At 51.3% G+C, this 21,900-nt stretch overlaps 1 protein-coding gene across 3 annotated transcripts; it reads right to left on the bottom strand.

The window, feature by feature from the left end:
• Positions 1-1,315: 1,315 nt before the first annotated feature.
• SP8 (Sp8 transcription factor) lies at positions 1,316-4,290 on the bottom strand. Of its 3 annotated transcripts, none has more exons than XM_033165671.1 (2): positions 4,027-4,290; positions 1,316-2,897 (listed from the first exon to the last, which is right to left on the bottom strand). In XM_033165671.1, exons 1-2 carry the CDS (start codon positions 4,045-4,047, stop codon positions 1,467-1,469), a joined length of 1,452 nt encoding a protein of 483 aa, XP_033021562.1. In that variant the 5' UTR covers positions 4,048-4,290; the 3' UTR covers positions 1,316-1,466. The 3 variants fall into 3 exon arrangements, with proteins under 3 accessions (XP_033021562.1, XP_033021563.1, XP_033021561.1); XM_033165672.1 differs by having other exon boundaries at positions 3,521-4,289; XM_033165670.1 differs by lacking the exon at positions 4,027-4,290 and having other exon boundaries at positions 1,316-3,188.
• Between the last annotated feature and the right edge of the window lie 17,610 nt (positions 4,291-21,900).

Raw genomic sequence — 21,900 nt, 5'->3', positions numbered from 1 at the left:
TTTTAAAGAAAAAAAAAAGACTAAGCATGATTTAGGCTGTGATCAATTAAGGCAGAGAACTTAGATTTATAGCCCAATCCATAATTCACTTAAATTAGTGGGGTTTACACTGATACAGTCCAATTGAACGAAATGAGTGCAGCCCAACCCTATGCATGTTTTCTTCAGAAGAAAGATCCACTGTGCTCAATGGATATTACTCCCATAAGCATGCATAGGATTGTAGCTTAAGGCAACTTAATTCAGTTTTACTTACTTCTGTGTAAACATATATGGGGTTGAGCTGTAAAGATGAAATCCTAAGGACACCAAGAAGATCCTTGGACATAACCTCTTATTGAAGCAGAAGTCACTTATTTCAGAGCAATTGTTTTAGGATTGGATGCCAGCGAAATCTGCTTAAATTCAGGAATTTTCCTTTGGCTGTAAATCTCACGGGCTTCAAAGGGGCTATCACTCAAAACACTCCTTTACTTGGAAGAAAGTTTAATTGACTCCCATCGAATGTAACGCCCCACCCCCCAACCTCAGGTAAGGATCACAGACTAAAATGCCTTGGACTAGCCTCCGAAGCAGTTTATTTGGAAATGTTGTAAAGTAAGTACCCACTTCATTCCAATTCGGAATACTCTGGCATAAGTGATTTGCGAATGAGGCTGGTTAGTGATCACACCTACATGCACCCTCACAGATCCACAAACACACACACAAATGCTTCAGGCTTCACCCTTTTACTCCAGAGTAACCCCACCAACTTCAACGGGCAGCATTCTAGCGGGCTGGCGACTGCAGTTCAATGCAAAGTTGAAGAGAAGTTTAGGAGTGGTCCGAAATAATAAGGTTTTTTTTAATTTTTTAAAAAAGCTTCCCATAATATATATATACTTTTAATTCAAAGTGCTTTCAGCGGGAGATCTTGGCTGCTTTTTGTTTTGTTTCCTGATAAGAGACTCTAATTCTCAATCAATAGGTTGTTGGCTCTGTAGTTTGTTCCAGATCGGGATCCCACGCCCTCCCTCCGTCCCGCAGGTTGGAGACTCCCCCCCCAAAAAAAAAACCTCTTCCCCATGAAGCGTGGAAGTCAGTGGGGAGGGGAGGCTGCCTCTCTGGAGCAGCTGCTTGGGAGACCCCCAAAGATCCCGCGAGAAAGTTCCTCCTCCTCTCGCCCGCGCGCGGCTTAGGCGGCGTAGCCTCTCGGGCGTCCGGGAGCCGGAGCTTGCGGGGCAAGGCGGCCCAGTGAGGGGTCCGTGCGGAGGATCAATGCGCGGAGCTACTTACACGTCCAGAGAAATTCCCCCCGTGATTATTATTTTTTTAACCCCCTCACCAGAGTCGCTGAGACGGGGCGCGAGGTTTCCCCTCAAGCGGCTGGGCGGGAAAACAAAAAGGCGGGAGGAGAAAGAAGGAAAACCACATACACACGTAAAGGAGTCCCCCTCCGGGCCTTGCCTCGGGGCCTGCCGCTTTCACTCCAGGCCGTTCCGGTGGCCGGGCTCGGAGGCCTGCAGCAGCTCCGGGGAGTGGCACGGCGGGCTCCCGGGGGCGCTGTGCTCGCTGTCGGTGTCGCTGCCTTTCTTGCCGCCTCCCGAGCCGCCGCCGCCTCCTCCTCCTCCTCCTCCCGCGCCGCCTCCGCTGTGGGTCTTGACGTGCTTGCTGAGGTGGTCGCTGCGCATGAAGCGCTTGTTGCAGACCGGGCAGGCGAAGCGCTTCTCGCCCGTGTGCGTGCGCAGGTGGCGCTGCAGCTCGTCCGAGCGCGTGAAGCGCTTGCCGCAGAAGAGCCAGTTGCACACGAACGGCCTCTCGCCCGTGTGCCAGCGCAGGTGCGCCTTGAGGTGCGACGTCTTGCCGTACACCTTGCCGCAGCCGGGGATGTGGCAGCTGTGCAGGCCTTTCCTCCTCAGGCTGGCGCCGGCGGGGCCTAAGCGCTCGGCCTCCTGGCAGTTGGGGCAGTCGCAAGTGGCGCGGCCCGAGTAGCGGCGCGCCGAAGAGCGCGGGGAGCCGCCTAGCGGCGCGGAGGGGCCCGCGCCCAGCATGGAGCCTCCCGCGCCCGCCGTCAGAGGCGACGGCGACGGCTCCGGGTACGAGCCCGGCAGCACGGGCTTAAATCCGTCCATGAGGTGCTGCCCGGCGGGGCTCAGGAGGTGCGTAGAGGCAGCGCCGCTGCTGAAGGCCGAGTGGCCCGCCAGGCCCGAGTAATCCGAGTTGTAGGCGCCCAGAGGGGAGTGCAGGGAGCCGGCGGGGAGCCCCGCGGCGGCCGGGTGGACCCCGTTGGGGTTCTGCACGTCGAGCCAGCCGGCGCCCACGTCCCACCAGCTGGAGGCGCCCGCGTCGCCCGGGTGCGAAGGCTTGAACCACGACTCGTACGGGTGCGCCATGCCCACGCGGGGGTAGATGCCCTGCAGGCCGTCCACCGACGTGTGCACCTTGGAGATGAAGACCGGCTGGTGCGCGTCCTGCGCCCCTCCGCCGCCGCCGCTGCCGCCCCCTCCACCGCCGCTGCCCCCCGACGGCCCGGGCGCCTGGAAGACGGAGTAGTCGTTGGCAAAGGGCGAGCCGGCTGCCGCGGCGCCGCTGGACGTGAGCGAGAAGGCGCTGGATCCCGGCGATCCGCCGCAGCTGAACGAGTCCGAGACAAGCGCGGCCGCCGCCGCCGCTGCTGCGGCCGCTGCCGCCGCGTGAGCCGAAGAGCCGTTGCGGGCCGAGGCGGACACGCCGACGCCGGCCAGGCTGGAGCCCACGACGTTGCAGCTGCCCGACGACGACGACGAGCGTTTCCACGGGTGGAAGCCTTTGGCGAAGGGCGACGCGCTGTCCGACGGCGACGGGCTGGGGCTGCCGATCTTGTTGCAGGTGGCGGCGAGCATGGCCAGCGGAGTGGAACCCAGGCGCGGTTCTTCCTGCAGCGAGAAGGGAGAGAGGCCCGCAAGGAAGCGCGCGTCAGAATCGCCCGGGAAGGAGACCTCACGGCCAGGATATCCACCCGGGCTGTTTGGCTTGCCCGCCGATGGGGAGACAGGGGCGGCCAGGAGCCAGCTGCGCTCGAGGGGCTGCTGCCGGACGCCTCCTCGAGGCTCCCCGGAGGACATTTAAGCTCCCGTCTCCCCGCTCAAAAACCCCCGGAGAGGCTTGCTTTGAAAGAAAGCCGACGGCTTCTGGGCATGAAGCTGAAAACGCATTCCAGAGGCGAGCCGAGGAGCAGGAATGGAGGCTAAAGCCCCGTCCAGAGACATCGCGGGCTCTTACTGGCGACGGGGAGATGCTTTGCCAACCCCGGAGCCCCAATCCAGAGTCGCTCGGTTTCCAAAGAGTCTACTCTAGGATCGCTGCATTTAGCCAAAACGATCCAGACTCAGATCTCTTTCCCCACCCAACTGTCCGTAAACTTTTTAAAGGGGGTTCTTTTTCCCACAGTTTCCTCCCCCTAAACTCCAAAAAAACAACAACCCAAGAACCACCCGCCGCCACCTTTCCTGTTCACCCACAGCTAGGAATTAGATTGAGAGGAAAAGGTTTCACATACCTGCAGGAAATGACGGGCTCAGTGAAATGTTAAAGGAGGGGAAAAACAACAACAACAGGCTGTCGCAATTTTTTTTAAAGGAGGAAAAAACCTCTCAGGGAAAGAGGAGACCGAGCGAGGCAGCTGCTTTTTCCCTCGGAGCAGATAATAGAGGGAGGGAGAGGGAGAGAGGCCAGTTCTCCGGGGATACAGGAATAGCTCAGCCCAAGCTCTGGACGTGGTTCCTACTAATGCCCTTAAAACCTTTGCCTGCACTCTGACAAAAAAACAAAAAAAGTGACTGCCCTCTTTCTTCCTCCCCCTCCCCCTTTTCCGCTTTCTTTTCTCTCGAACTCACTTGGACTTAGAAGAGAGAAAGGCAAAAGAGGGGGGGAAATAAAAGCCTCAATAGGAGAGACTGATAGCCCCCGGTCAAGAGAGGGGCTACTTTAACCCTTCTCCAATCGCCAATAAAAAGGACCCAATTAAAACAGCAAAGGGGGGGGGGAGAAAATCCTCAGACTCACCCCTAGAAGTGAAGTTGCCATCCCACAAAGTGCCCTCCTCTCAGAGGATCTTTTTTATATTGATAAATCAGAGGCAGTGTTTTTTTTAAGAGGTGTGCAATACAATGATCAGTTCCGCCCATTCCACCACAATTGTAGCTCCCTCGCCGGCTTTGAAGTGCCGCTGAGCCCGCGCCAGCCAATCCGCGCCGCCGACAGCCGCTCCGAGACGTGGCCGCGTGAGGTCATCATCGGCCCCGCCAAGCGCCTTCCGCCACTGCTGCAACGAGGCGAGGAGCTCCTTTCCGGGAAGAAAGGCGCGCAGGCAGCCGCAGAGGGAGAGAGAAGCTGCCGGCAGAAAGGATGCAGGCAAACGCCAGGGAGGGCGGCGAATGCACAGGCGCGCCTCTCCGAAGCGCGCCTCTCCTCGCCCTCTTCCCACTTCAGGTTTTCCTTCCAAAGTACAACTCTCCACACGCCACTCTCCCTCTTCTTTAAGCGTCGCTCAGTTCATTGCTTGGGGGAGAGCATATTAAACCCCCTCCCAAGGGGTTTCTTCCCCCCCCCCCCCACTTTAGGAAGATATACATAAATCTGACAGCGCGCGCGCGCTCTAGGAGTTGTGGCTTTAATTTAAAGTGGATTGCTTTAGACTTCCACCAGCAACCAGCTAGCTCCCTTGCCATTCTCCGGATAAGTAATTTGGGTGGTTCGGAAAACCCCGCTTTGGATGGAGGGAGGAACATTCCTTTCCATCCACCCACCGCCGCCCAGCACCTGGTTATGTAAAGGAATAGTGTTGTGTAAAATTGCAAAGAGCTGCAAATGTGGTTCAGAAGCTTCCGATAGGATTGCCCTTCATTCCCCTCTCCAAAGGGCGGATTAAATATATTTCAACCCCATCCTCTTGCGCCTTCTTTTTTATATTATTTTTCTTTATTTGCTTTGGGCGCGAGTGTTCCTCTTCTCTCTTTTGTTGCAAATTTGGGGTGGGGCGGGGAAACCCTCTGGTCTGCTGCTGGAGCGGTTGGCGAAGCGCCTCAGGTGCTGCGCGCAATCGTGTTGAGCGCAGGGTTGTTGCTTTGCCTTCGGTACAACCATTATTAATTTAGGCAGAAGGGAAAGCACCAGCCGAGTTAAAACGTGCATTGGCGCTTCGCCCTGTCCCAATATTGATTTCAAGGTAGGAGAGGTTAATGCCAATATTAGTAAAGAGAACCGGGTTGTTTTGACTTTGTGTTTGCCTTGGACGTCCCCACGTCCTTGGATCTGCTTTGTAGCCGAGATCCCTAACACTGGTGTAAGACTAATGTGGCAAATTCTCTTTTTTCCTCCCAAAAGACTTGTGGGGGGTTATGGACACCCCTTTCTAACGCCCTATGCTTATTGACTGTACATCATATCTATTGATTAAGGGGTAACGCGCATTATCATACTTCGAAGTAAGGAGTGAAGTAAATTAATGAACTGCTTTCTTTCTCTGAAGGCTGATGGTTACCATAAATGTCGTGTTTCTCTCCGCGAGCTGCTCTGAATGATTTTAGCCTGTTGAGAAGGCGTGACAGGCCAGCCCAGGAGGAGGAAGGGGTGGAGGAAGGAGGGAACTCCGTTTAACAAATAAAAAAGAATTAACTTCATTGCTTTGGTCTCCTTCTGTAATGATATTCATTTTAAAGACCTAATGCACACTTGTTTAAATTTCGGATTTAAACTGAATCAATCCTATCCTTGACCCCCCCCCCCACCACAAAAGGGGGGGGCGAGTGTATGTGAAAGAAAACGCGTTTTACGGGAGAGCCCCTCACGTATGAATGAATAGCGATTAGCTTTATCTGTTGCCTTTATCCACTGTGCACCAGAAGTGTAACTATTAAGACATATTGGCAGATTCCACCCCCTCCTGAACAAGCAGGCAATACCTTTCCCTCGAACAGCAGAGGGTTAGAAGCGCTTGGCGTAAAGCGACGGTTTTGCGTTGCCTCTCCACAGCTTTGGAAACGACAACAAAATTAATTACAGAGCAGAAACTCGTTAGGGGAAGAGGACCAGTGAAAAACTCCTTTTCTTCCTTCTCTGATTTTCTTTATGTCTTGGGGATATTTAATCTGACGGAAATGGTGATTTATTTCCTGGTGGCTTTAAACATGTTGCTTAGGTAGATGTCTTTTCTTATTTTACTTTTTTATTTACTTGCTTGCTTTCTAATTTACGGTCGGAAAACTATGAGGCGGCATATGCCCAGGTTGGCAAGGATTTGGAAAGGGTGTCGGTGGAATTATTCCAAACATACGGTCGGGAGCTAGACTTTTTTTGGGGGCGGCAAAGCAAAACTCCACCCTATCCTGATTCTTTTTGACACCCCCCCCAAAAAAAAAGTTAGAGAAGGCAAGCACTCCTGAACTTGGAGTGGGGGTCGATTTTTATCCACTTTTGACCCTCACCCGGTTAACATCTGCCCTTTCCCCTTGTATGTAAATCGCTTGCTAGCTCCCGGAGCTTGAGGTTTTTATATCGGCCGCTCATACCTTAGACTGTTGCAGTTCTTATATGAAGAAACCGTTCAGGTATCAGGAAGGGCCGGCAACTGGGGAGGCTATTCCCTCCGCCCTTCCCCCGCGTGCACCCACAGAGATTAATAAAAACTCGCCACCCACCCACCCCGTGATGCGCAGGGTTTAGAGAGATGCGGTGCGTTTTTTCTTGCAAACCTGTAGCATCCACCACTCTGGGCTAAAGTGACGACCTATTAGCATTCTGTATGCATCTGCAGCATAAATTTCATTTGAATTTCAAATTTAATAAACCAGGAGGTTTTTAATCATCCCTGGTTTTATTTGTTTGATATTAACATGCTTATTGACCGGGTCTGTTGACCAGTTTGATCATTACAGGACAGCAAAAAGTTAATTAAAACGACCACAGCTCCTTAATCATATCATCTGTCTCATCCGTGTCGCTCCCTTTATTACAGTCTATGATGGATAGTCTCCCAGATTAATTTCTCTGTTTCTTCGATTTGGACAACAGCTTTGGGGACCTAATTTACATCCTGGGAACAACTTGCACAAGTCTGCCCTCGCCCTGAGCTTCCTAGCGCGGCTCAGAGAGCTATTAGGAATCCTACCGCTTGAGACGGAACTGAATTGGGGGTGGGGGCGGTTTAGCCGAAACCCTCCCCACAACAAAAGCTTTCTTCCTAGAGCAAGAGATACGACGATGGCCTGTAGGCAGCGTTCCCGGGTGGAGCGAAGATGAGGAGGCGGAGGTGGGGGTGATGTTGTGCGTGTGTGTTTCGATTTGATCAAACGTAAAGTGGGTGAAACCTGGTCACTTGGCCGAATCGATTCTTGTCAGCGGCCCATCCGCAAAAACCGACGTGTGTTTTTTCCCCAAATGCCACGATCCTTGAGTGACCCTTGCATTTAAGCAGAGGCGTTAATAGCGCAGAGGCGCCAGGATCTCTCGGCAGTGGATGTGACTACAATCCCCACAGCATGTTTTCCTAGGAGCAAGGCCCGCTAAGCTTAGCACACGCACCGTAAAGCCAAGGAACCCGTTCTTTCAAGCTGGTTTGTGGAGTTCACCCTTGGTCTTTTAATGCGTGAAAGGAAAGGGGAAACAGACAACTTTTAAGTAAGAAGGCTGGGAGGGGCGGGGAGAAGATGTCAAAAGTGTGCCAGCTCCTTAGACAGAAGGCACTGAGGTTTGCCAAGCCGACCGCTGCACGGCTGTTGGTGAAGAAGACCTGCTGCTGTTGTTTTAAGGAGTCCCATTGAGTGAAATGCTCTTCCCCCACCCTTACACACCTAAGCGCAGTTCCTGTTGGTGTTAAGTACGTACGGGGAACGGGGAACAATATATTAGAGTCTCCGGGGTTTATGGTCCAAGTTTGTCCATCTGATGAGAAAATATGGATATTTTTGATTGTTTAAAATTGCAGATCCAGCCTCTCTCTCTCTCACACACACACACACACACACCATACTGGGTGTTTGTTGATGTTGTAACCTGGAAGAAGGCATTTTGGGTTTTTTTTTTTTAAAAAAAACTGTGGATTGAGTAACGAGCCAGTAAAATGGAAAGTATCAACAAACGCCCCAACAGCTAAGAGAATAGTAACTTTGTTGCGATAAGGCAACAGAGCAAGGTGTGTGTGTGTGGACACCCAAACTGGTGACTGGTCATGTTATTACTTTTGCCATTCATCACTTAAAAAAAAATAATCTCGAAAAGCAAGCACATCGATTTCACCTAGCTCACTTGCTTACAATTTCTCCCATTGAATCCATGGGACCCGCAGCAACGACAAAAGGTGCTTAACTTTGGCTAGATAGAAAAGCTCTTGCTTAATTGTCATCTCCAACTTTCCATTTTCTGCGGACTTTGTTCAGTACCCAATTAGCTAAAGCGCTTTTGCCTAATTGCACATCATATCCTGGTCTAAATGCTGCCCAACTCGTGGGTATAGGCGTGCAACGCTGAACCCGCCCCCCCCCCCAGAATGACACAGACCCACACCATATTGATTTTAAAAAGAAGTGCGCTCATTTCCTGCGCGCACAGTAGCGGTCTTCTCCCTGTCCAAACATGCTGTACATTTTCGCACCCTTCCTTAGGCTTTTCTTTTCAATATCTCGGGTGCCACGGATCACGTCTTCTTTGCCCGGTTTAATTTCAGCTGGGTTGGCTGTTGTTCGACCTCTTGGAGGAACACAAGGGAGGAATGTTGGTGGGCGGGGCGGGGGACAAGAGGGTCACTAACAGAGGAGGTGATGGCCTTTTAAAAAATTGATTGCGCTTCTTTAAAAGAAGAAGAAAGAAGTAGGCACTTTTGCGCCTTTGAAACAAGTGCAAGGATTGGTTCACTTTTCTTAGGGGCTCTCACACTTTGTCACACCCCACGCTTTGAAATAGTGCCGACCTGATTGTAGAAGAGAATTCACGTGAAGCACGAGGGAGAGAGAGGTCCACGCTGCTGTGTACACACGTGTGTGTCCTTGGGGCTTATGCACGCTGAGCGGAGGGGAGAAGGGGAGGCAACGGGCTGCCTCCTTCCTGATCAAACCAGAAGCGTCCTCAAAAGCCCCCTCCCCGCCCCAGAAGGGATCTGTTTACTTTACGCAGCTTCCTTCCTCAGATATCCCACCACCACCACTTCCACCCTCTTATATCTCATTTTCTTACGGCGCAGTTAAAACCTACTAAATCCGTCTCCTGCGCGTTATTGATTTTCTTTTGCTGTCTTTCTCTTTCGTGCTGGAGAAGAGACGAGGAGGAGGTCAGCTCTCCAGATTACCCGGCATCTCCTGCAGACGGATTATCCCGCATCGCCTTGGCGAGACCCGTTGACAGTTTGCAATCGCGCTTCCCCCCGAAGATAAATGTGATTTGAGAATTGCGCTTAATTGCAAATAATCTGGGAGGGATGGGGTGGTAGGTGGCTGCGGTGGCGGGGGTGCCGCTGTTGTTTGCAAACACCCATGTGTTGGAAGGAGAAGGAACACTTTCACCATCGAGGGGCAGCTCCCTAAAAAAAACCACGGGCAGGGTGGGTGAGTGCGCGCGAGGATGTACCTGCGGCGTGACCTGGCCACTGCAGCGCGACCTCGTCCTCGCCCCTAGCGCGAATGTGGTCTGATTACGCACAGGGGGGAATATGCATTAAAAGACAGGTCGCCACCGCCAGCAGTAGGAGTCACGCTCTATAAGATTACATAAAAGCAGGAACATGGAACATTTCCGGGGATGGGGAAGGAGAGGGTGGGGGAGAGAACAGGCTCCTCTATCCTGAGAAGTGACAACCTGCCCATAAATCCCGGTGATCAAATGCCAGGAGTCTCAAATAGAGACGCTCCCGCATAACGCCAGCCAGGATGCTCGGGTCTTTGCAAGCTTCTCATCCCGAGAGTCCCAAGGTCGAGCTTATTGTTTTACCGTCTTCCCCGTAATATAACGGCAACCTCGTTTGCCTCTCGGGCTCCAGGTTGCCCCCTCGCCCAGCTGAAGCAATTTGGCGAGGAGTGTACGTCTGCGGTTGGGGTTGAGAGAGAGAGAGAGAGAGAAAAGAGTGGCCATCAGGTTATTCTCTTAGCCTGACCTGGCTTTAAGAGGGAGATGAGCAGCGCTGAACAGATGTCCCCATTTGAGCCATTCTTTTCCCACATGCTTAGTGGAGATTGCCATCGCTTAGGAAGCTCGCTTCAAACCTGGCCCATTATGGGCAAGTTATTCTGGACCACTGAGCACGAACAAAATGGGCTTCAGATCGCGTGCTTTAGAATAATTCCAGGCCAGGAAAAGCCAAACCAAAAACACACACGCACAAAACCCCCTCCATTTAAAAGTGTGTGTGTGTGTGTGTGTGAGTGAGAGAGAGAGAGAGAGAGATCGGATGGCATCAGGAAAAACTTATTCAGAGGATCATCCCACCCCCTGCATATACTGCCGCCGCCGCCGCCACCACCATCACCACCACCATGCCGACCCCCCCCCCCCCGATTTCAAATCTCCTCCCTTTACAAATATGGTATAATTTACAGAGCAATTTAATAATCCGAGGGGCACTGCAAAAAAAACACAACAAAAAAGGGAGCCCTTTTGCGTTGTAAAAACCTCTTCTAATTACCTGCCAGAGCAATTAGCTGACTATCACGAAGAAATTAGATCGCTCAATGTAGCATAAATAATGTGAATAATTTCGTAAGGCGAATGGAAAGCGAGACCTGGCGTTTCTTTATAAGGAAATAACACGTCGTCCTCAACCAGCCCTCCATGAGCACGTATTAATGTCTAGGCATGTATGGCAAGAATCCGGACGTGACCCCCCCCCTCCCAGCACAGCAACTCTGGCTCGGATTCAGCGCTCGCTCGCTCTCCATTTACACTGGGGGGGGGGGGAGGGAGGGAGAGAGGGAGAGAGGGAGAGAGGGAGAGAGAGAGAGAGAGAGAGAGAGAGAGAGAGAGAGAGAGAGAGAGAGAGAAGGGAAGAGGGAGAGAGGCAAGTCGGCTTCCAGGCGTTTAGATTCAGAGGCTTCCAGATCACAGTAATTAACACAGAGCGACTTCAATAGGAAAACCTGTTTTCCAGATGATTTTTACAATGCGGCTTTATGTCTCGTTTGGCAGTTTTCGAGAGCTGGAGTAGGTTCCTGGCCGCTTTGCTCGCCTCTCATCTGTTGAGCGGTTTGTATGTGTGTGTGTGTGTGTTTAAATGCCCGGACCCAATTTTAAGAGATGCATATTGTGGCGGAATTTTTCCTTTCCCCCTCTTTCCCTCCCTTACTGAAGAGAAACACTTGGGGAGTCTCTTTTTCCGACTGGGGACCATTTATGGTGATGGTGCGTCCCAGCACAATTCTGTTAGCTGAGTGCCTCTTTGGTTATAGGATTGTTCTTTATTCCATCGGAGGGGGTGTGGTATGCGGGGAGTTCCTCTCCCTTTCTCTGCTAGGAGGGACTCACCCCCACTTTGGATGGTCCACGCCACAGGGCAAAAGAAGAAGAACATCAAGGACAAAACAACAACCAAAAACTAGACAAGCTGCCAGCATCACATCTACACTCATTCTCCCCCCCCCCGTCCCCTCAACACACACACCACCGATTCGCTTGTATTGCCCCCAAAGCTGTCGATAATCTACACAGAAACGTTAAGAGCACTTGTGCAGAAAAAAAATTGACTTTATTTAAAGGCAGAGATGGTTGACGCTGCAGTGCGTTTGCTCGTTCCTCTTGAACGTATGAATACCCAAATCTAGTGGTGTAAGGAGGTGGTCTGGGAATTTAGCTGCTGAACGAGAAAATCCCGAAATCTCTCCTTGTCTTAACATGGAGACTGCAAAATAGGTGTAGGGACGATTTGAAGTTGGCGGGCTTTCTTTGTCCATTTTATTCTCGCACAGCCGAGCCATGCAAATGAACGGGTCACACATGCAGATCGGATCCATTGGTTGGACAAAGGCATTAAATACCCGTTGGTGGGTGTCCCGTATTTGGAATCACCTGAAAGAAACAGGGGGAAACACTGTTATTTTTAATGCAGTAGCTTGACTGTCAAGGTTTAACCGATTAATGGCTTTGGAGAAAACAAAACAGTTAAAGATACAGTATCTTAGCGGACAGGGTATCTCGAAGCCATTGATTTAATAAAGATAACAATTACTCGCTAATGCGAACGAATAATTCATTAGATCCTTCCCACCCAGCTTCTTTTCAAAGGCTTCGCCTGAATGAAGAGAAGCCCATGGTTGATTTCCAAAAGGCCTTCAGAATATCCTTTAAGCCGGATACAATTCAGGTTCAACAGCAATTCAACATCCAAGTTTTTCAGTCTGTGACAAAAAAACATCCATCCATTCACCCCAGATTGCAATCCTAAAGAAAACAAAAAACAAAAAAACCGCACTTTCTCGTGAGTAAGCCTAATTGAACTCAGCGGGGCATTATTAGAATCGGGTTGCACTCAAGGTAGGTAGATGGAAAGAGAGATCTCTTTATTTATTTGCAACATTTCCTTTATGTGGGAACGCGCAGGCTGCTGAGCTACACTAAGGTCCGGCAAAAGCAATTCTGTGTAACTGCAAAGCTTCCATAGGCTTCTGTGCCAACAGAGGCTGAGCCAAAAAAGCGCGCGGGCGAGGGGAAGGCTTAGCTACAAATTGCTCAACTGTGCATCTAAACTGCTGCTGTTCCATGATTTCTATAATGCCGCAGCCCTTATCCAGCTCTCTCGGCCTGGCACAAGCCCTGTCCAAAAGGAGCAAATGCTTAACGATCCCGACTTATCAGTTCATTAGAAACGGCTTGGTAAATCCAGGAAATAAAATTGCCGCGGTCATTTTAGGCCAAATTCGGCAGACCCTTAATGGAGCGGAACTGGAATTGAATGGGACTGGAGCGCAAGGGGCGCTTTGCTCCGTTAAAGACCACAGCATGCCTTCTACTGAGATTCGGGGATTAAACGTCTATATGCCAATTAGATCACGTAGAATCTTTTCAGCTCCGTCGGAGCTAATCCGAAATCGCTCCGTTGGAGTCAACGGGAGTCGCTCCGGAGTCGCTCCGGTGTACACCCCAGGAGAGTCGTGTCCAAGAGTTCTGTATTGTGCTGATCCTTAGGTACGTGTATAGTCCCACAAAGCTTGCCCGCATTCGGGTGGTGGTGTTGTTTCTTTCCCCAGTCTCGGTTACACTTAAGGGTATGAAAGCTTTCCTAAACCTGCAACGTTCCTGCATTCATAGAAGTGCAAATAACAGCACTTTCGACCCCAGCTCCTACAACAATGTTAATACTGAGATTCCTGGATGGCAAACAATGGGATTCAACAAGGAGCCTATTGACTTCTCCAGCACTCCGGGAGCCTGGAATCCTACCTCATCGCTTTACTTAAGGTGAGGATCGGGCAAAAAAACAAAGGCGCGACTGCCTCAGATCTCTCATGGCTGCAATCCTCTGCACACTTACTCAGGAGTAAGTTCCACGGAACTTAGTGGGGTTTAATTCTGAGTCACCCTATGTGAGCAGAGATTTTAGAACAAGCTGATTTGTCCTCTACCACGCGCACCACTCTCAGTTTATCAAAACAGGATTGTCTTAGATTCGAGTATGCTATTAGACTCATGAATTTAGGGCAACAGCACAGTCCTAAACAGGTATACTCGGAAGCAAGTCTCACTTGGTTCAAGGAGACTTCTTCCTTTATGGCAGCCCAAGGCATTCAATGGATCGGACCCCCCTCTGGGTTTATAACGCGCTAGTCTCACTTTCAATAGCTGCGCAAGCTCTCCAAGTTATATGCAATCGTCGCCTGGCAGATAATTCTTTGAGGCCCGCGAGCTTGTATATTACTACTATAAGTCTATGGACGTCCTCGATCTCCTGAGCTTTCCTCATCTTTCCAAGAATTTCCACTCTATTCAGGAAAAAAGCCCTCCTCCGCTGGATTTATTTATTGCCTACATCAAAGCGCTCCCCCCCCCATGTGTGTGTGACTCTGCTCCTCCCTTGATCTCGTTTCTCATCTCCAGCTAGTATCGCATTTTCACTTTATTTCATTTTCAAATTGAGTTGTCTCTTAAAAATGCGCACCTGCACAGATAAATGTTATTGGGGGAAGCCAGTTTTCAGTCTTCAGCGCCGTTTGGGCGGACCGGGGGGGGAGAGCCCGCGCATTCAAAGGAGGGGGACCCCAAACTTATTTTGACTGCCATGTTGAGCCTCAGGGGCAAAGACAAAGCAAGAGCGAAGGGTTCCCTGCCCCGACCGTTCCGTCGGGGCCGCCCCGTCCTCGGAAATGTTCCGGGTGGACCGGGGCCCCCTAATCCCTCGCCCTTGTCTGTCATCGAGCCCCCTGGCCCATTCCTCGGTCAGTCCTGCGTCTCGATTGGCACCCCTAACCCCGGAGCAGGGAGTGGGGGAGAATCCGCCTTTGCAGAGAGCGAGGATTTCCACAGCAAGATTCCAGCCTATTATCTCGTTTAAAAGTTCACTGGCTCTTTTCATTGGGAGCGTTCATTCACGTCAAAGCCGGCAGCCCACACAGAGCAGGCGAAGGAGGAGAGAGGGGACCACCAATCTAATCTCCCCGCTCGTCAGCTCCCGAAAGGTGCTAAGTGGCTCTGAGGACTGTCAGGACTCTTTGTAGCCAGAGCTGCAAAATAAACGACAGGGCGATCGCTTTCACTGGGCCAAACAGCCGATGCGCTGGAGCGCGCCGGCTTCTTGCTTACGCAGAGGTGTTCGTCGCACTAGATCGCGTTTTCCGTCTCGCAAAGAGGGGAAGCCAAGAGACCCTTAAAAGGGGGGGGGGAAGCGTTTACTTCCAGTGTTATCAGAGCCCAACCCCAGCTATTTTAGAAGGGATGTGACATGATTTGGCTAAAACTGAAGGAAGTCAGGGGTGAGGTTTGTGGATCTGAGTCCCTATCCTCCCTCCCCCACACAAAAAAAAAACCAAGCACTGTTTCCTGCTGAAGAGAAACCCGCTCTCTCCACGACTCATAAATAGTGCCTCGCACGGCCGTGTTAAAGAGGAGTGGGGAAAATTAAGAGCCATTGACCACAGTCTGAGTGAACCGGAGGATTATTCTGCACGTTGCTTCTCCTTTACGATATGCCATTTATAACCCTCATTGTTTAAAGGAATGCTTGATGGTTCACCAGAAGTTAGAACAGATCCCCCCCGACACAGAGAGACCAGCTCCCAGCTCCCAAAGAAACAGATGGGCAGTAGATTCAGGCAGACAAAACAAAGTTCTTCACCCAGCAGCGCACAATAAATTTAAGGAACTCGCGGCCACACGAGGGAGGGGAGAGTGGGCCCAGGCATGCCTACGTGGTTTCCTTAAAGAGATTAGACAGCATTCACGGAGGACAGGTTTGCCAGGGCTACTAGCCAAGAGGGCGAGACAGAATGTCCGTGTTCAGATGCAGTGTATCTCTGGAAATCACAAAAGCACTTGGTGCCTTCCTTTCCTGCTTGAGGCGGCCTTCCTGGAGGTAGCTAGTTGACCACCATAGTACTGTACAGGACAGGGAGCCCTTTTGGGGTTGATAAGTAAGAACGCAAGGAAAATCTGTTGGATCAGGCCAACGGCCTGGATCTAGCCCACAGCGTCCTGTTCTCACAGTAGCCAACCAGGGGCAAGTGCGAAACCAGCAAGCAGGATTCAAACTCAAGAGCCCCTCTCCCCTCCTGTGGCTTCCAGCAACTGGTGTTCAGAAGGGTGGGCGGCTGCCTCCCCAGATCCATCAAGCACCTTATGTTTTTTCGGTTTGCTCGCTTTTAAGAGACAGGAGACGGAGAAAACAGTCTTCCTTCTTTGCTCTGAGTATGTTTAGTGCTTCATCACATCTTTCAATTAGCTTTCTTTGTGTTCAGAATCTACTAATGAAGCTTAAACTTCAGGTCCTTTAATCCCAGAGGGGCTACAGAAGCAACTTTAATTGCTTTAAAATGTTGGATCTATTTTTATTTTTTTGGTATATATTTCAACTATCCCAAGGTTTGGGAGTCAGTAACAAAGACATGATGATCTGTAGTGGAACCACCATGTTGAAGAAGAAAACAATGGTTACCCAGACAGATCCCCCCCCTGTGACCGTTCAAACTCAAGAACCCCCCAAAATGTAGATCTGCCACTGGGTGGAGGTGAGATTCGCTGAGAGGGCAGTGGTTTGCTGCCCTGTAAACCCCTGCTTTACAACAGAGATAGAGAACTTGCGGCCTCGAGATATATCTCCTGGGTTAGAAGCCCCATCATGTCTGACCACTGGCTGGGGCTGATGGGCGCTGGAGTCCAACAACTTCTAGAGGACCACAGCTCCAGTGCATAAGATAGCTGAGCTGGTTAGAGCATGATGCTAATAACGCCAAGGTTGCAGGTTCATCCTGGAAGGGACAGTTGCGTATTGTAAGGGGTTAGACTAGATGATCCTCAGGGTCCCTCCCAACTCCACAACCCTACGATGCTCCCACCGCTGGTTGTGATCTAAAACCGGAAGCCGCCTCCACTCAGAACCTCAAGACATTACTTGCTTGGAAATGCCGCTGTGGAATAACGTGCCGTAATTCACCCGGTCTTTTTCCGCTACAATGCCTACAAATCCAAGCCAGCCAGCTCAACCTGTTTGCGGGTGGTGATCTCGCTCGGGCACAAACCTTCCGGGCTCCCTTTTTACATCTGCATTTTTAGGGGCAGACACCATCGCCACCACATGCGGATTGCCCAGGCGGTCTGGGACACCCGGCACAATTTGCCGGCTAATTTTTACTGCCGGGCTGTTTACTGATTTACCCCCTCGGGCAGATCTCGGCTCCTCCCGGGAGCCTTAAAGAGCGGATAATCTTGCTCAGAACAGCAGGAAACGTCAATGCCCATTCAACGAAGCCAGGGGAGGGCCGGGTGTGGTCAGCTCCGGAGGTATCAAATGCTGCGACGCCGAAACTCAGGGCGACAAAGCGCTGACAGCAATAAGGCCATTTAGAGTGTGCTTTTGTGTTTGTGTGTGAACCGTTGAGTAAGTTCACGTTGACAGGAGAGAGAGCATCTGTAATGCTGACCTGAAGGCTTTTTGCTCTGATGCCAGATTCGCAGCACTCTGCAGATGCTCCATGGCTCTCTTTATTGCTGCGTCACGTGTTCCTGGGGGCCTAGCTGGGGAGCGGTACCTAGGCAGTCCCATCACCCTATGAAACAAAAAAATATTTGGAATTGAGCCTGGAGGCAGCCGGAACCGAACCTCTGTACGTTTAACCCGAATTCCCAGGGAAGAGAGACTGTTAAATCGCACTGAGAATGTGGTAGCTCTATGGGACTTTCTAACAGCTCCCAGCACCCTTAAACTACAGTTCCTAGTATGATTGTCTAAAGTGGTATGAAGTTGCTTTAAACATCTAGTGCAGATGTGGCCCTATTCACAGTCAGGTTTGTGGAAGGGTCTGCACTTTCATTGAGTTTTATGGGTGAAGTGCTAAATTCCAATGGATTTTTATGACTTAAAAGTGTATAACTCTGATTATCAACTAATCTTATTGAGCTACGGAATAAGTTTGGCTCCTTGGAGACAGAAGTTCCAGGTGGCCATTAAACCACACTTCCCCACCTTCTCCCTACTTGGCCGGATGATACAGATGTAGCCTGCTCAGAAGGAAGTCCCACTGAGTTCAAAGGGGCTTACTTCCAGGAAGCCCAAATTGCTATGGGTATGCTCTGCTCAGTCTGAGCTTAACCTTGCTGCTGAAAAAGCGGCATACAAATACGAAAATCAGATGCTCCGGTGGCGGGCAGGGTAGTCAGTGTGTTGCAAATCATCTGGATGAATTAACTCGAGGTAGAAAGATGTGCTCTTGTACATAGAGAGATAGGACTGCAGCCAGCTGAACCTGCGTGGCGCATCCCTGCTTGTTAACCCTTCCATCGCATCTGCGTAGCTGCAACAGGCCCACGAATCTAACGCGTGGCGCACTTCTGCTTCTCAGAACTTAAGAGGCATGGTGCACCTTTTGAGTATCGAGCTTCCGTCCTCCTCTGATCCCAGCTCTAGATCATAAACTAACAAGTAAGTCAGACTTAAGTATTCCTTTGCTCCCACTCCCCACCCCACCCCGGGCTACGGAGACTTGTGGACCAGGCTCCCTCCCTATCGCTCGGCATTGCCTTCCTCACATCACACCCAGATCTCCTCCACTGCTCACTCTGCCCTCCACATTCCCTCGCACGTCGATCTGCGCGCCGGCAGAGCCGACCCCCCCCTCCTGACGCCCGCCTCTTTCGCACGCGCCCCATCCCTTCTCCGCACCCAGCCCCGGCCAGCCTCGGCCCCCGGAAGCGCTTCCCCGTCAATCACTTTGGCGCCGGAGTCCCCGCAGTGACAGCCTGGGAGGGCCCGACACGAAAAGGCCAAGGCGGGCCCCGCCCCGTCTCCGCCCCGCCGGGCCCACTTCTCCTCCCACGCCCGCCCCACTCCGCCCTCTCGACGCGGGTAGAACCCTTGGGCCGGGCGAGGGAGGGCCGCGAAGGGTGGGGAGGGGGGAGTGTCAGTCCCAGTTTAAACACACGCGCGCGCGAGCGCAGGCGATGCCAATCGTCGCCGCGGGTTCATAGACGGCGCTTCTCGGGACCGGGCAGCCAGCGATCAATAAATCTCGAGCTTGCAAGAAGATAGAGGCTTCTTGTGTGTGGAGGGAGAGCGGATCTCCTCCATTTCCCTTCTCCTCCTCTTTCTCCCCCGGCCAAGTTCAGCGCAGGGAAACTCTCCGGCGTTTGGCATGCTGTCCGTCGGCGCCGCCGTCGGGGAGGACTTTTGCTCCCTTGGAGCGCACTGGCAAAGGGGAGGGGACGGTCCCGCTTGCGCGATCACCCTGCGCACAGCACCCTTTGTGCGCCGGGGTGTTGGCTGAGTGAGCAGACCGGACCCGACCCCCCCCCCCACTGTAGTGGCGCTCAGGACAGGTCTGCTAAGGTTGACTCCTCCCACACTCTCGCCTATGCAGAGAGATTTGCTGCATATGGCGCATGTTGTCTCTGGGAAGCTGGAGTAGTTTACCTGAGCTGGACATATTATGTTTCGGTTATCTTGCTTTCCTGCAAGTTTGGATGCGCCCTCGAGTTTTAAGGGCAGGACGGGGCGGGCAGAAGGTTTTCCAAAGGACCAGTAGGCCTAAATTAAGCCGGGGTGCATTGAATCAGACCATTGGTAGGTCTAGCTGGGTATAGTCTACTCTGACATGGGATCTCCAAGATCTCAGACGGCGTAGGGTCTTTTCTCAGTCCTGTTAACCTAAATTCCTCTAAAAAGATGCCTGGGACTGGACCTCGGATCTTACGCATCCAACGAGCATGTATTGGAACACCGAGTTTTGGACACTACGTCTGAACGAGTTGTTTCTCTACCGTTGAGAAAACCACAGTCTTCTGGGCTTCTGGGATTTCGTAGGTGGAACCTTTTAAAAATGATTTTAAAAGAAGGAAATTAGCCACTGTTGCCTGGAGATGCCAAGCCATTCAAATGGAAATTGGTTCTGCTGAAGTTAGCAGGCCTTGCCTGCACTGGGTGCTGCAAGTCTGCCGAGTAAGAAGTGAAGACAGTTTGAACCTGCTTTTGGAGAAATCTCAAGACTAAAATAGCAGGATCTAAAATGCGTTTATGAGCCCAACAAAGGGCCTGAGTTCAGGCAGGCCTGCAGCCTTGTATGGTCAAACAAACAAACAAAGCAAAACCAAGCTGGGAAACAAACCCAACACAACTGTGGTGTTTGCGTTTTTTCAAATTCCCCACTGGGATTCAGAAACAGGATTAAGAGCCGCAGCACAATCTGGATGTGACAAAGAGATGGATTTATGGTGATGCAAATCTCCCCTTCCACAGAACAGTGGATCTTCTTCCTTTTATTTATAAAAGCTGCCTGAAAGAATTCCGTAGGGAATTCTACCAGATACAACAGGCGGAGTCCAAAATCTTTTGCTCTGATTAGTTTGCTGATTCTGCAAGGAACGGGGCTCGCCTAAATCAGCAAGTGAATCTTGCTGTGTTTTCTGGGGCCTGCAACACCAATCTCACTTTCCTAGGGCTTCCAGAAAGTTGGTGGTTCAAATCCTCATGAAGGGGTGAGCTACCATTCAGGGCGTCTTGCCCATAGAGGCAAGTGGCGCGGGGCACCAGGGCTCCCAAGTTCGGGCCAAGTTCTGGAGGGTGCCTGGGAAGAGGTGGAGGCTGGACGCGGCGCCTCCCAGCATCAGCTCACTGCCCTTGCCCGCCGCGCCGAAGCAGCGCCGCACCCGGAGACTCCGCCTGCCGTGGCCACCGCGGCACGGGCGCCAGGGAAGAGGTGGAGGCCGGGCGTGGTGCCCTTGCCCGCCGCACTGAAGCAGCACCGCGCCCGGAGCCTCCGCCTCTTCCCTGCCGGGGGAGTGGCTCTCCAGCCGCTGCCCGCCTCCTTCAGTCTCGCAGAGCTGCTAACAGCGCTGTAAAAAGGTCAGCAATTCTGGGAAACGGGGGGGGGGGGGCGGCGGCGGCACTGGAGGAATCTTTGAACCACGGCACCGGATATGCTTAATGCGGCCCTACTCCTGTTGCTCTGTCCCGGCTCCTGCCAGCCTAGCAGTTTGAAAGCACGTCAAAGTGCAAGTAGATAAATAGGTGCCACTCTGGCGGGAAGGTAAATGGCGTTTCCGTGCACTGCTCTGGTTCGCCAGAAGTGGCTTAGTCATGCTGGCCACATGACCCAGAAGCTGTCTGTGGACAAATGCCGGCTCCCTCGGAATATAGAGCGAGATGAGCGCTACAACCCCAGAGTCATCCGCGACTGGACCTAACAGCCAGGGGTACCTTTACCTTTTAAGCATGCACAGGAACGAACAATTTGCAGTTGTCCGTCCCCACCCCCCAGCAGTAAGGAAAGGTGCAGTAAGAAAAAGTGGTTCTATTTTAATCCACAATCCGTACACTTCTTAAACCAATGAAGAGATATGAGGTAGCTTTTGGTGCATAGTGGTTAGAGTAGGACCCTCAACAGGTAAGTTCAAATCTACATTCACTCATGAAGCTCCTGAAACTGTCATTGTCTCTCATCCTAACATGCTTCACAGGGTAGGCTGAAGAGAGACTTCTGTATCTTGTCCTGACTTCACAGGGAAGAATGATAAAAAATGTTAATAAAGAAAAGTAATTTACTTTGCATTGTGATTTATACTGTGCAAAATCCCCTTGGATGGAAAATCAATGCTACCTACTGACTATCCCATGCTTTCAAAGGGACTAGTTTCCTCAGACAGGCAACTTCAAATGAGGCATTTCCAAGTGATGGATTCTGGATCTGTATTAAACAAAGACAACTCTCTGCCACTGCCAGCTTCCTCTCCAACTGCAAACCTGAGCACATCTCTGCAGTTGTACTAAGGGTCACTGAAATAAGATATTCCAGCTGAACTATTTAAAATTTTAAAAGATGATGCTGTAAGGTACTACACTCAACATGCCAGCAAGTTTGGAAAACTCAGCAGTAGCCAGAGGATTGGAGAAGATCAGTCTACATCCCAATCCCAAAGAAGGGCAGTGCCAAAGAATGCTCCAACTACCGCACAATTGCACTCATTTCACACGCTAGCAAGGTTATGCTTAAAATTCTACAAGGCAGGCTTAAGCAATATGTGGACCAAGAACTCCCAGAAGTGCAAGCTGGATTTCGAAGGGGCAGAGGAACCAGAGACCAAATTGCAAACATGCGCTGGATTATGGAGAAAGCTAGAGAGTTCCAGAAAAACATTTACTTCTGCTTCATTGACTATGCAAAAGCTTTATACTGTGTCGACCACAGCAAACTATGGCAAGTTCTTAAAGAAATGGGAGTGCCTGATCACCTCATCCATCTCCTGAGAAATTTCTATGTGGGGCAA

Source organism: Lacerta agilis, chromosome 12 (assembly GCF_009819535.1).
Source record: "Lacerta agilis isolate rLacAgi1 chromosome 12, rLacAgi1.pri, whole genome shotgun sequence".
Lineage (NCBI taxonomy): Eukaryota > Metazoa > Chordata > Lepidosauria > Squamata > Lacertidae > Lacerta > Lacerta agilis.
This window is presented reverse-complemented; position numbering and strand designations above follow the sequence as displayed.

Excerpts from the sequence above, each read along its gene's own strand:
- SP8 (XM_033165670.1), bottom strand. The coding sequence starts at position 3,086 with ATGTCCTCCGGGGAGCCTCGAGGAGGCGTCCGGCAGCAGCCCCTCGAG.